General features: G+C 39.3%; 1 protein-coding gene across 1 annotated transcript in view; it reads right to left on the bottom strand.

Moving 5' to 3' along the window:
• Window positions 1-4,372: 4,372 nt before the first annotated feature.
• EIF2S3 (eukaryotic translation initiation factor 2 subunit gamma) overlaps window positions 4,373-14,608 on the bottom strand; it is a 21,486-nt gene continuing 11,250 nt past the window's right edge. Inside the window, exons 9-12 of the mRNA XM_008068055.2 lie at window positions 13,719-13,863; window positions 10,234-10,403; window positions 8,752-8,924; window positions 4,373-4,703 (exon numbers count right to left, since the gene is read on the bottom strand). Coding sequence (XP_008066246.2) covers window positions 4,640-4,703; window positions 8,752-8,924; window positions 10,234-10,403; window positions 13,719-13,863 — 552 coding nt within the window. The 3' untranslated portion in view covers window positions 4,373-4,639. The remainder of the gene's footprint in view (window positions 4,704-8,751; window positions 8,925-10,233; window positions 10,404-13,718; window positions 13,864-14,608) is intronic.

The raw sequence follows: 14,608 nt of genomic DNA, 5'->3' as shown, positions 1-14,608 counted from the left end.
CGTGATCATGCCACTGCACTCCAGCCTAGGTGACAGTGAGATTCAATTCTAAATAGATAGATAAAAATTAATAAAATACCTTTTCTTCCCAGTTGTCTGGCCGTTGTGACTATAAAGTAGTCTATCTTTTCCTTACAGACATAAAATGCTACCTATAGCATATATTACTAAAATTTTACATTTGGGGCCAGGCTCGGTAGCTCAGCCTGTAATCCCAGCACTTTGGGAGGCCGAGTCGAGTGGAATGTCTGAGCCCACGGGCTCGAGACCAGCCTGGGCAACTTGGCGAGACTTCGTCTCTACAATAAATAAAAAGTTAGGCGTGGTAGCACGCGCCTGTAGTTCTGCCTACTTTGAAGGCTGAGGCAGAAGGATCGCTGGAGCCCCAGCAGGTTGAGGCTGTGGTGGCCATGAGTGTGCCACTGCACTTCAGCTTGGGTGACAGAGTGAGACGCCGATTAAAAAAAAAAATTTACATTTGGTTGTGATGTTTGTCCTAGTGATTTATCTATTTCTGCATCAATATCTTATAAATATTGTAGCTTTATATGTTCCAAGATGTGATATGTCAATTCTCCAATCACAATTCTTTTTCAAAAGTTCATTTACTGTACGTGTGAATTTACTTTTCCAAATATTATTTTTTGAGACAGGATCTTGCTCTGTTACACAATCACTGCACCATCACAGCTGCAGCCCCCAACTTAGCTTCCTGAGTAGCTGGGACCACAGGCACGTACCACCACACCTGGGTCATTTTTGGTATTATTTTGTAGAGATGGGGGTCTCACTATATTGCCTAGTTGTCTCAAACGACTGGACTCAGGTGATTCTCCTGTTTCGGTCTCCCAAAGTGCTGGAATTATAGGCATGAGCCACCACACCTGGCCCACTTTTCCAAACCTTTATTATGTGCTGGACAATTCTTTAAAAAGTCTCACTGAAATTTTGATTGATAGTGCATTTAATTTGTAGGAAAAAATGAGCAGTCATCTGCACAATATTGAGTGTTGCCATCCAAGAATATTATCTAATTTACTATTCACATCTCTTCTATCCTTTAGCAAAATGTCAGTTTTATTCATACATATCTTGCATATTGTTAAAGGTATACCCAGCTAGTTTACCATCTATTGCATTTTTATTTGTGTGTGTGAATAAGTACACTAATAATTTTGCATGTTTATCTTGAGCTTTGTCCTCAAGCAGTTTAAAATTTGCAGTTTCTGGGGTGTAGTTTCTTTTCGAGTTGGAGTCAGTCTCACTGTCACCCAGGCTTGAGTGCAGTGGCACACTCATGGTCACTGCAGGCTCGACCGCTGGGCTCAGGTGATCCCTCTGCCTCAGCCTTCCAAGTAGAAGCCAAGTAGCATGAATTGATAAAATTCAAGTGATGACTGCTTCCCACCCTCTGAAATTCATCTTAGTAATTTAGGATCACAATAATGCCATTTTGTCCAAAATTTTCCCCCACCGATGGCATTATAGCAGAGTGTGACTGCTCCCATGTTTCATTAAAAACAGTGATGCTGATAGTTTTTGCTTTGTACACTACAAGTTCAGTTTTTTCTTTACATTACCTATTTTCTCATTAAACTTTGTTTTAATGGTTCTCAAATTTCTGAGACAGACCTAGGTTTTAAAAATTATTTTGAGTTGTATCAAGGCAATTGCTTTGTTAAACTCTGGTGTGGCTGTGCTCTTTGAGCTATGACCCCCACCAAGTTTCCTAAGTTTTGGCCCCCTCTCCTACCTTGGAGAGGTGAATCTCCTCTCTCTTCCTCTAATTTACCTTATAAACAAACTATATTTTCTAACCTAAAACAACAACAACAAAGTTGTATCAAGAAATCCCCAAGGTGCTTTTCCTTCAAACTATAAAACATCTGTGTACACACACGAATGCATTATTCTTTTAATACACTGCTGGAACTGCTAAATTTTAATGTGTATGTTCCACCCATGTATGTGAGAATGGTTTCTAGTTTTGTTTTTTCACAGTATTCTCTCCAGGTTTGAGTAGCAGGAATAATCTTGAACAGAGTTAGGATGTCTGCTTCCTGCCCCCCTTTTCCTATATTCTGGAAGCTTAAATGACACATGAATTATTCCTTGAAATTGAGAATTGTGTTGGTAATTTTCAAATAATGTTTCATGGATTTCACTGCAAGCACCAACATTTTTTTAGAAATAGGATTTCAGCTTTATAAGAGTGCAGTTATTTGCAGTTTTTTCCTCTGCAAAAACAAGCACATGCACACACACTCCTTTGGATGTTACATACAAGGAGTAAAATATGGAGCGCTTTCTAGGCCAGCCTGGAAATCATTTGGGTAGTGTCACTAGACTGTCTTCATGCCCCTCACTTCCATGAGACTATCTTTACAACTTATTATCAGAGTTGTACATAGCATTTCTCTTATTAACAGACTAACTCTGGCTACTATGATGAGAACAGACTGCAGCCGGGCAGGCATAGAAGCAGGGAGGAGTTAAGAAGGCTAATCCAGTGAGAGTCAATGGTGGCTTTGACTAGGGTGGCAGCAGTGGAGGTGATGAGTACTGGACAGATTTTGAAAATATCTTGACAGTAGATCCAAGAGGATTTACATATGCAATGTACTTTCATCAGAAACATCGTGTTACAGGCAGATTCTCAACCAGGTCCATCTTTTGCTGAGAGTTGCTGTGCTGGCTTCAAGTTCTGTGAAAATAAGGTCCACTGCCTACCCACCTGTATATACCCATTATGCTCAGCACAGCAATTTACAAATGTGTTCAAATCCATGCAAATGCTTAAAATTAATTACAACAGATTTCCAGTCTCAGTTCTGACATGAGACTAATTATAATGAATTAGTCAATATTTTGGGTCTTATTCCAGAATTTCTGGTAGAAGGTGCTTATACACATAGGTATATGTTACATATAAAATGAATTTTGATTTAAATTTTTGCTTTATTTGAATGTGTTCCTCATGCCACAACACAACCTTTCAGTCAACCAAGTACATAACATTAGTACGCTTCCTCAAAATGTATCAAATTAGGTAACAACTCACAGCCACAGCTTCTAAACTTTTACAAGACAGTTTTGATGTCCAAAAGAGCACAATATGATGACTGTGGCCTCAAATCCTATCTCAATACAAGTTTAAGAACAGTAAAGAGTATTATCAGACTACCAAAACTCACTAAGATTCTATAATTTAATACACCTACTTCTCAACTCACTAAACTATTTTCCTCAATATTGGGGAGTGTTAAAAAATATCAACACCTGGGCTCCACCTCAAGCTAATTACAACAGAATCTCTGTGGGACATCTTGTTTTGTTTTTTTCAAGCTTCCCTAACAATTCTAATGTCAGCCAGAGTTGGGAATCACTACTCAACAAATCTCGTATGAAGCAAAAATTTAAAAAGCACAGGGACATGGAGAATAAGTTAAAATCAAAAGGGCTCACGCTCTGTTTCCTAACATTTTTTACTTCTTGACCTTTGGAAAGGTCCAAAGATTACGAATATTAGAATCTATGTCATAACTTCATCAATTTAACAGTTAAGAAAAAACACAAAATAAAAGTCTGAAGAGATCTTTGTTACTCATCTAGAATATTTGGTATAACTGTATTTTCCAATGGGAGAAGACTGTTGGGTTTCAGGCATAAACCAATGCAGAAAGAATCTTAAGGCATCATAGAGAGAATTTCTGGCTCTGGTTTCCTATGTTTCAGTCCAGGAAAAAAAGGGGAGAGAAAAGTTTGTCCATGATAACAAGACTTGCTCTAAAGCACAATTTTTTTTTTCCTTTTTTGGGGGTAAAGATAGGATCCTTCCAGCCTGGGCAACATAGCAAGACCGCACCTCTACAAAAAATCAGCCAAGTGTGGTGGTAAGAGCCTATAGTCCCAGAAAATTGAGGCTATGGTGAACTGTGATCATGCCACTGCACTCCAGCCTGGCCAACAGAGTGAGATACTGACTCAAAAAACCCAGCATCTCATTATGTTGTCCAGGATAGTTTTGAACTCCTGGCCTCAAGCAATCTTTCTGCTTCAGCTTCACAAAATGTGGGAATTACAGGTGTGAGCCAATGTGCCTGGCCAAAAGGACAATTTCATTTGAACCTACTAATTTCCTTTACTAAAAATTTTAAAAATAAAGCAACAAAAAATATGGAGCCAAAGAAGGGGAGCTGGTTTTCAAGAACGCGTGCCTTCAAGTTTTTAATGATACAACAGTCCCTCAGCCTGGAGCTACTCAAAGATGAATCATGAAAAAAGAAAAACTATTTCAAATAGGTTCAAATAGATTCAGTGGTACGTGTGTGCTATGGCAAAGGCTGATTGTAGCAAACAGTTTAATTTCAACCTGCACTGACGTACAAATTAGACATTATTTGGGAATGTTTAACTTCTGCTAAAATGTATATTCAATCTAACATTATGCCAATTTTTAAATTGTAGACCTTAATTTAGTACTAGAGGTTAAATTTTCATAACCAAAAAAATTAGAATAACCTTACAGCTGCCTACTAATGAGCTGTGAAATAAACTCCCTAGTATTGCTTTGAAAATAAACCCCTTAGGTTAAGAGAAATTCCGACTCCATCCAATTGTATTGTTTAACTGGAATTCTTCAGTCATCATCTACTGTTGGCTTGATTGTCACTCCTCTTCTTATCTGGCCCCAACCAATTAAACTGAAAAAGAAAAGAAATCATGAATTTAATATCCATTTTATTATCATTACCACACAGTCATATGATAGATCTGATTTTACTTGCCTATCTTCTAAAACCAAATTTGTTCCCAAAGGCTGTTCCTCCATTAAAGAAAACAAAAAACAAAAAACAGGAAAACCAAATACAAAGTTGCTACCTGCCAGGTATGGTGGCTCATGCCTATAATTCTAGTACTTTGGGAGGCAGAAGTGAGCGGATTGCCTGAGCTCAGGGGTTCAAGACCAGCCTGGGCAACTTGGCGAGACCCTGTCTCTAAAATAAATTAAAAAAATCAGCCAAGCCGGGCTCGGTGGCTCAGCCTGTAATCCCGTGCCTTTGGGAGGCTGAGGTGAGTGGATTGCCTGAGCCCACGGGTTCGAGACCCGCCTGGGCAGCGAAACCTCATCTCTACAATAAATTTTTAAAAACCAGCTGGGCGTGGTAGCACATGCCTGTAATTCCAGCTACTTGGAAGGCTGAGGCGGAAGGATCGCCGGAGCCCAGCAGGTCGAGGCTGCGGTGGCCGGGAGTGGCCACTGCACTCCAGTCTGGGTGACAGAGTGAGACTCCAACTCAAAAAAAAAAAAAAAAATAGCCAGGCATGTTTGGTCCGCACCTGTGGCTCCAACTACTTGTAAGGCTGAGGTGGAAGGACTGCTTGAACCCAGTAGGTAGAGGCTGCGGTGGCTGTGAGCGTGCCACTACACTCCAGCCTTAGCAACAGAGTGAGATTCCTACTCAAAAAAAAAAGAAAAAGAAAATTGCTACCATAAATATGCTCATCTTTGTCAAAATATAGCTACCTCTTTAGAATCATTGAAATGTCCTTCAGTCCACCTAAGGAAACATGATGACGCACACAAACCACTTCAGTCTGATTGCTTTTTAAAATCTCATTCTGTATCCCTTTCTCCTTGAAAATTGTTTTCCTATCGGTAATAACATCTCAACAGATCACAATGCCCTTAGCTTAGCTGGTAAAGGAAAACAAGAGACAAGCTAGAGGAACACACAGTCCCATAAGCAGGTTATTCTCAATAGCAAAAGGACCTCTACTCCCTCTTTCAGTGTATCAGGCTGTATACTGCTACCTCAAATGTAGTTTCTGGAACAAAACCCACCTACATATGGGTAAAAACCACAATCAAAAGAATGTAAGGATCATTTAGATGCTCTCTTACTTAAGAATTTTAACATACTCACTAATTTTAAAGAAAAGCCTGAGATTTCATTTGGAATCTTCTCATAGTATTGATGGGCAGACTACAAAAAGATCCTTTGTTTTAAAACCTGTCCAAGTCTAAAAAGTGTACCATTTAAACTAAGTGATGATACATTCTATGTGTAGAGTTCTTAAAGGTTTATTATTTAAACATATTTTAAAACACACTGGAAATCAGTATGTCTGTAATAGCAGATAGTTAAATCACAGAGAGTAAAATCAAATGAGTATAAATCACCACAAAGCAGAATTATTTACCCGAGACAACAAAAAATTACCTTTTTAAGTTAAAGAGTAATAATTCAGATCACGAACAGTGAGTGATAAGAGCATCATGGGGCACAATATCAGGAAAGCCTTAATAAAAAAGGTAGGTAGTAAGGAATGAACAGAGTCAAGGTAATTTGAATAATTATGGGAACAATCACCTGGGACGGTGGCTCATGCCTGTAATCCCAGAACATTGGGGAGGCTGAGGCAAGAGAACTGCCGGAGCCTAGGAATTCAAGACCAGCCTGGGCAACATGGCAAGACCTTGTCTCTACAATAAAATAGAACTGGCCGGGCATGGTGGCATGCACCTGGGTAGTCTCAACTACCTGGAAGACTGAGGTGGAAGGATCACCTGGGCCCAGCAGGTCAAGGCTGTGGTAGCCATGATCATGCCAGCCTGAGCAACAGATTAAGACTCAGACTCAATAATAATCATAATTATTATTAGTAGTAGTATTTAATAATTATGGGGACAATCAAAACAGAGTAGTCTAATTTGGAGAGTTTATATAAGACAAAGCAGGAGGAAAGGTTAAACAAGTTGAAGCATGTTTCTAGAAAGGTCCCAAATATTAGAAAATAATGAGAAGTTACTAGAAAATATTGAGCACAGCATAATAAAATGTTTTAGGAATTTTTTTTTCTTTTGAGTCAGAGTCTCACTCTGTTGCCCAGGCTGGAGTGCAGTGACACGCTTACAGCTACTATAGTCGACCTCGTGGGTTCAGACAATCCTTTGGCCTCAGTTTTCCAAGTAGCTGGAACCACAGGTGCGTACCACCACACACAGCAATTTAAAAAAATTTATTGTTGGGACAAGGTCTCACCAAGTTTCCCAGGCTGGTCTCGAACTCCTGGGCTCAGGTAATCCTCTCACCTCAGTCTCCCAAAGTGCTGAGATTATAGGCATGAGCCACCATGCCCAGTTTAGGAAGATTAATTTTGACTAGCTCTTAAGTGACAAAGGAAGAGGGAAACTAGAAATCTTTTGCAGTAACTGTTAAGTGTAAAAAATGTTGGTGGCATGGACTATGATGAGGTCACACAGAAGGGAAAGGAAGAGGTAAATTCAGTAACTAACCTGGGAAAGAGCAAAAAGAGTTAGGAACCAAAGATGTATGTGTGTTTCCTAGCTCTATCCACTCAAGAGACCTAGAAGTAATAGCACCCTAGGAGCAATGAGCACACCTAGCATTCAGATCTTCATTTTTAAGTATCACTTCCTACTACAAGAAGCCAGGGTTCCTTAGAGCAATGGCCAGTTCTAAAACTGGCACAGAGAAGGTACAGGATGAGTGTGGAACAACTTGGGCCAGAAAATAAGGGAGTGTTAAAAAAAGGACACAGGAGCCCGCCTGAAGGATCTCCATTGGTGAAATCTTGAACAATGCACACAAAAATAAGTAAGGACAGTAATGGATCACAACCCAGTGAATTAAACAGGACTCCATGAGTCCATATTATAACTGGATAGGTAAGTAAATAATAGAGAAGAAAGAATGTCCTATGATAAATGTGGGGTGGTAGAGTTAGGGGAGGGGACACTGTGATCTGTTGCAATCACTATAGTCAAGTTTAATTTCAGGCAAGAATCATCAGTGGATGCTAAATCCAGGGGTGTGAAATTGTAAGAGCAGTGGGTTATCTGTACAGCTCAGAATCTCCTCACAGGTAGCTTATTAGTTGCAAGGGTATAAGTAGAGAAGTTGGACAACACCCTGACCACATAATCTAAGTTGACCTTAACAAAGAGGAACAGTCAGATATCATGTGCTTTTGGCTGTGATTCCCAAGAGGGCGATATCATCACCTAACTATGAAGTAAACCTAAACTGAAGAACATTCTATAAAGAAAACTAGCTTGTATTCTTCAAAATTGCCAATGTCAAGTAAGAAAAAGGCTGAAAAAGTTACAGATAAGAGATCAAAGAGACATGAAACAATGTGACGCATGATTCTAAACTGGAGGGAGATAAAAGACATTAGGAATAAGTGATAAAACTGAAATATGGACTATAGATTTCAGTAATTTGTCAATATTAAGATTCCTAAAGTGGTTAGGTAAGAATATCCTTGTTTTTGAGAAATATACACTGAAGTGTTAAGAGGTCATGGAGTATCACATATACAACCTACCACTCAAATGGTTCAGAAAATAAGTTTATATGTGTAAATAAATGTGTATGTGTGTCTATCTGAGAAAAGGGTATATAGGAGCCTTCTGTACAATTCTTACAATTTTTCTATTAAGTGTGAAGTTGTGCCCAAAGTCAAAGACAACAAAAATACATTGGGTTTTGCATAGGCTATATCCAAGAGGAAGGGAAGCCAATTGCAATAACAGGACTAAAATATGGGGCTATAAATCAAGGCTGAAGTATCATTTTCAAAGTCATCCAAATAAAAAGTTGAGAGTTAAAGTCACAATAGCTGTTGTATCCAAAGAAGAGTGTCCACTTGTGTGTACATCACCAAGAACTTAAATTGACTGTGTCTTTTTTATTAGACAGTGGCAAAGGCTAATAAACTTACCGCCAGTGTTTCTCAACTCTTCGGCTAAGGGCAATTTTTTCTCCTACTTCAGTGCACACGGGATTAGTCAAAACAATTTTGCCCAAATCAGCCTTGACAGCACTAACTCTCCCTCCTGTCGACAGGGATCCTATGTTCACCATTAGTACTTCATTCTTAGACAGCTTTTGCACCTAGAGAATAAATTGGGGGGGGGAGGAGACCCAAATCAAGACGATGCTTTCCAAAAATAAGTGGGAATTTATCAAATACTTTTGGAAATACGTCAATCATAAAAGAAAAAGAAATTCTACAGAAATTTCACTGTAAAGGGATTTAAACTACATATAGTCTAAAGGTGGTAAACAGGTTTATCTAGCACCCACCGAACTTACACAACATTTACCTTTAAAAAATAAGCTAGTAATCACGAAACAGGAATTCTTAAAATTTTGAATAACTTGCATAGTAGAAATGAGGTACAAAATTTCCCAAAAGGGGGAGAGGCAGGACAATAGTTATGTAAAAGTTAATAAGGTGGCTCTAGAGGTCCAATTCCACCTTAAGCCAGTTATTGGAACTCTCTGAGTCTCCGTAAAATTGGCTACCACACAAGGTTATTTTGAATTTTATTAAGCTATAATTCCACAATGGCTGCTTTCCTCACTTAAAGCCTAATGCCCAAGTTCAGACCACTGTTTCAATGGTTTCATATTTTTATCAAAAGCCAAATGATTAAAAAAAATTATTAGAGAAATCTTTAAAAACATGACAAACCTAGTTTTATAAACACATGACCCACAGTCACATTGATTTCTTTCCTTATCACACTCATGAAAATAACTTTTCGTGTCATTTTTTTTGTGCTGTGTGAATTTTTCACCATGACATTTATAACTTTGTAATAGAAAGCCTAGTATTACAACTGTTAAGAGAGAATTCTATAACTCACCCATCACTTGTTTCTCTTTCCTGGTTGACTATATTTTCGAGCTCTTTCTATGTCAATACATATATAAAGTTTTAAAGTAGCACATTTTCCCACTAAACGGATAGTCCCATAATAAATACTATGCTATTTTTAAAAAGTTTCAGTGAAATTTTCTGGGATAGTGTTGACATAAAGTATCACCACATTTCTCTCTCAGGAAGTACTACCAATTTACACTTTTGCAAAAAGCATGACTGTCTATATTCCCCTACATCTTTGCCACCCCAAGTGTCAGCAATTTCCCATCTCTGTCAACCTAATCTGAGATCTTTTAAGAAAATTATTAGGAATGTCATACATGACACAAATACCTTTCCCCCTTTTTTTTTTAATGTTTGTTTCTTCACATTTTTTTTTTAACCTTAAACTGATTACCATATAGAAGTTCTTGATTTTTGGGAAACCAAACTTACTTTCCTTATTTCATGTTAATTATGAAGAATAAAAACCAAAACTGGTTTAACATCCCATTTATCACTTCTTTTGAAACAGAAATTATAAAAAGCACTTACCTTTGCTGCTTTCTTGTCTCCTTCAGTGCGTACACCTAGAAGCCGTCTAAGTAAGAAATAGGAAATTTCCAATTCTGTGAATATCTCAGGTAAGGCTCCGACTGCACCAAGCACCTGTCCAACCATTCTGTCAGCTCGGCACAAAGTGGGGTCAATTTTTGTTCCAACACCTAATATAAAATAAAATATATATAGTCCAACTTTTTATTTCCTAAAATACCAATAAAGTGAATTACTTACCCCAAAGCTTAGTCAAACTAGCATGGCATATACCTAAACATTTTAATACAAAGTTGTATTTTCATACTTATATATATAATAGCTACATAGGAATAACAAAATACCTGCTTTACCTGAAGAAACAGAATTGCAAACTCACAGGTTGATCAGGCAATTGAGAACAAAGATTCTCTTGATTTAAGTTCTAAACAAAGGGCAAATAAAGATAATGACCAAATTTTAAATAAGTCTGAATAAACTTAATAAAGACTGAAAAGATACAAGATTCAGGCTGGGTGTGATGTTTTCACGCCTGTAATCCCAGCAGCTTGGGAGGCTGAGATGGGAGGATCATTTGAGCCCAGGAGCTCAAGATCAGCCTGGGCAACACAGTGAGACCTTGTCACTACAAAGAAAAAAAAAATTGTTGGGCATGGTGGCCCATGACTGTAGTCTCAGCTACTTGAGAGGCAGAGGCAGAAGGATAGCCTGAGCCCAGGAGGTAGAGGCTGCTAGTGAGATGCAATCAAGCCACTGTACTCCAGCCTGGGAGGCAGAGTGAGACCTCAACCAAAAAAAGGCACAAAATTCATAATGAGTAGTTTGCAGAATATTTGCACGCCATTTCTCTCCAGAAAGGTGATCAAAAAGAGCTTAGGCCAGGCGTGGTGACTCACCTGTAATACCAGTAACTTTGGGAGGCTGAGAAGGGAGAACTGCTGACCCCAAGAGTTCGAAACCAACCTAGGCAACATAGAGAGACCTCATCTCTACAAAAAATAAATAAATAAAACTAGCCGAGTGTGGTGCTGTACACCTGTAGTCCCAGATATTCAGGAGGCTGAGGCAGAAGGAACACCTGAGCCCAGGAAGTCAAGGGTGCGGTGAGCCATGACAGTGCCACTAAACTCCAACCTGGGGGACAGAATGAGACTCTGACTCAGGAAAAAAAAAGGGTAGTGGGAAAGTGCCAGGGGAGGAGGGGGCACACCTCATCAACAAGGGTACCTACACAATGAACATTTATATACCTAACCCCAAATTGCACCCCACATCTTTAAAATAAAATTTTTTTTTAAAAAGGGAGAGAAAGAGTGAGCTTAGAGTTTAAAGATTTCATAATTCCTGGGATCCACTTCAAAATATTTTACTGGGGTGGAGGGGAGGACACAACATCAATAAGAGTACTTGATCTCAAATCAGGCAAAGTGGGGACCAAAGGGAGGCCCATGACCACTTACATACCCAATCCTGAATTGTACCCCACATCTTTCAAATTAAAATTTAAAAAAAATTGTAGTTGCATCTTGAGGGAAGGGGAAGGAAGATATATAGGTGAAGTAAGACTGGAAAAATAGCCAGGCACAGTGGCTCACGCCTATAATCCTAGCAGTTTGGGGAGGTGAGAGGATTGCCTGAGCCCATTGGTTCAAGACCAGCTTGGGCAACATGGCGAGACCTCGTCTCTACAATAAATCAAAAAAATTAGCTGGGCATGGTGGTGTGCAGCTATAGTTTCACTTACTTGGAAGGCTGAAGTGGAAGGATAACATGAGCCCAGTAGGTCAAGGCTGTGGTGGCTGTGAGCGTGCCACCGCATTTCCAGCCTGGGTGAGACTCCAACTCCAAAAAAAGAAAAAGAAAAAAAAGAACTCATCTCTCCAAAAAATAAAAATATTAGCTGGGTATGGTGGCACACACCTGTATGTAATCATAGCTACTCAGGAGGTTGAGGCGGGAGGCTCACTTGAGCCCAGGAGTTCCAAGTTGCAGTGAGCTACGATTGCATCACTGCACTCCAGCCTGGATGACAGAGTAAGAACTTGTCTCATTAAAAAAAAAAAAAAATTGGTAAAATATTAATAACTGCTGAATCTGAGTGGTGGCTACGTGGGGGTTATCCTCTCCTATGTTTGAAAAGTTCCTTAAGTTATTTTAAAAAAATATTTCTAGAGTTTTCCTGTTTACAATAAAAGATTAAATCCTGATGGTGAACTTTTTTTTTTTTTTGGAGACAGGGTCTCACTCTGTCACCCAGACTGGAGTGAGTGGCTCAACCATAGCTTACTGTAATCTTGAATTGCTGGGTTCAAATGATTCTCCTGCCTTAGTCCCCTGAGTAGATAGGACTACAGGTGTGTACCAGCACACTTGGAAATTAAAAAAATTTTTTTTGTAGAGATGGGTTTAAATGTTTGCTCAATCTAGTCTTGAACTCCTGGCCAGAAGTGATCCTCCTGCCTAAGCATCCCAAAGCTCTGAATTACAGGTGAGAGCTATGGTGACCGGTGCAATAAACTCTTAATTACAGAACAGAAAGAAAAAATGAACTATATACTCAAATATCAGAGAACCAGCCAGGTGTGGTGGTTTAACCTGTAATCCCAGCACTTTAGGAGGCAAAGTCAAGAGGACTGCCTGAGCCCAGGGGTTTGAGACCAGCTTGGGCAACATGGTGAGACCTTGCCTCTACAATGTCAAAAAATTAGCCAGGTGTGGTGGTGTGTGCTTGTAGTTCCAGTTACTTGGAAGGCTGAGACAGAAGGACTGCCTGAGCTCAGCAGATCAAGGCTGCAGTGGCCTTGAGTGTGCCACTGCACTCAAGCCTGGGCAACAGAGTGAGACTCTGACTCAATCAATCAAACAAACAAGAGAACCAATTAGTTTAATGTAGAATAAACTGCTTCTTCACCATTTTCTTCTTTAATCCAGAGGTACAACAATACCTCTAATTCTCACCGAATCTTGCATTTTTCCAGGTACCTAGTAATATAGTTGTAAGGGAGTAGAAAAACTTTAAATTATTTCAGTAATTCCTATATAATAAGTTAGCTTCTTTCATTCCCATCTCAGTGTAAATATAATCTGATGTCATTCAACTGACATTTGTGGGTAACGTCCCATTTGCAAAACATATAAAAAGCAACCACTCTCTACCCCAAAACCATGTCGACAAAAAACAAAAAAGTATAGTTAGGTACCTCCAACATTAGGTCATAAAATTTATTTTGTTATTGCTAAAAAGGAATTACCTTACATACTCAACCAAAATGTATCCTTTTATATGTTTAAAAATAATTTTTACAAACACATGAAATCTCATCTAATAACATAAAACAAGAGCTTAACCACATGAGTATTTCCCCACTCCATCCAATTAAAATACCCAATTAAAATTCTACACTGTATCTTTCTGAGTAATCCATTTCCCATGAAAAATATCATAAGTAGCCACAAATTAAAGGAAAAGAGAGGAAAAGTCTTACCAATCAGACCCCCTGGAGCAGCATACTGAAGATCATTATGCTCCGCAAAAAGTGAAACAATTTTGGAAAAGATTGGTTTACACATGAGTTTTCCTTCACTATCTTTGGAAACAATACCAGGTCTGACTTCTATCTCCTGGCCAACCTGTAAATATATCATTAGTAATTAGAATTACTGTGATACAACACAATTATCATTTACCTGTCATAAATTCCAACAAGAAGATCACAAAACTAAAAAGGCAATGCTTCCAGTATTTCAGTACTTCCTGTATTTGTTTATAAGATCACTCATTCAAGCCGGGCTCGGTGGCTCAGCCTGTAATCCCACGCTTTGGGAGGCTGAGGTGAGTGGATTGCCTGAGCCCACGGGTTCGAGACCCACCTGGGCAACTTGGCAAGACCTCATCTCTACAATAAATCAAAAAACTAGCCAGGCAAGGTAGCATGCGCCTATAGTTCCAGCTACTTGGAAGGCTGAGGCGGAAGGAATGCCTGAGCCCAGCAGGTTGAGACTGCGGTGGCCGTGAGCATGCCACTGCACTTCAGCCTGGGTGACAGAGTAAGACACTAACTCAAAAAAAATAAAATTTTTTTTTAAAAAAGGCCAGGTGTGGTGGCTCATGCCTGTAATCCCAGCAATTTGGGAAGCAGAGACGAGAGGACTGCCTGAGCCCAAGGATTTGAGACCAGCCTGGGCAACTTGGTGAGATCTCATCTCTATAATAAATCAAAAAAGTAGCCAGTAGTAGTGGCACGTGCCTATAGTCCCAGCTACTTGGAAGGATTGCCTGAGCCCAGCAGGTCAAGGCTGTGGTGGCCGTGAGCATGCCACTACACTCCAGCCTGGGCAACAGAGTGAGACCCCTACTCAAAAAAAAAAAAAAAAA

This window comes from Carlito syrichta, unplaced genomic scaffold, assembly GCF_000164805.1.
Source record: "Carlito syrichta isolate Samal-C Ts95f unplaced genomic scaffold, Tarsius_syrichta-2.0.1 Scaffold309857, whole genome shotgun sequence".
Lineage (NCBI taxonomy): Eukaryota > Metazoa > Chordata > Mammalia > Primates > Tarsiidae > Carlito > Carlito syrichta.
Note: the sequence above shows the minus strand (reverse complement) of the source record. Positions and strands in the feature narration are given on the sequence as shown.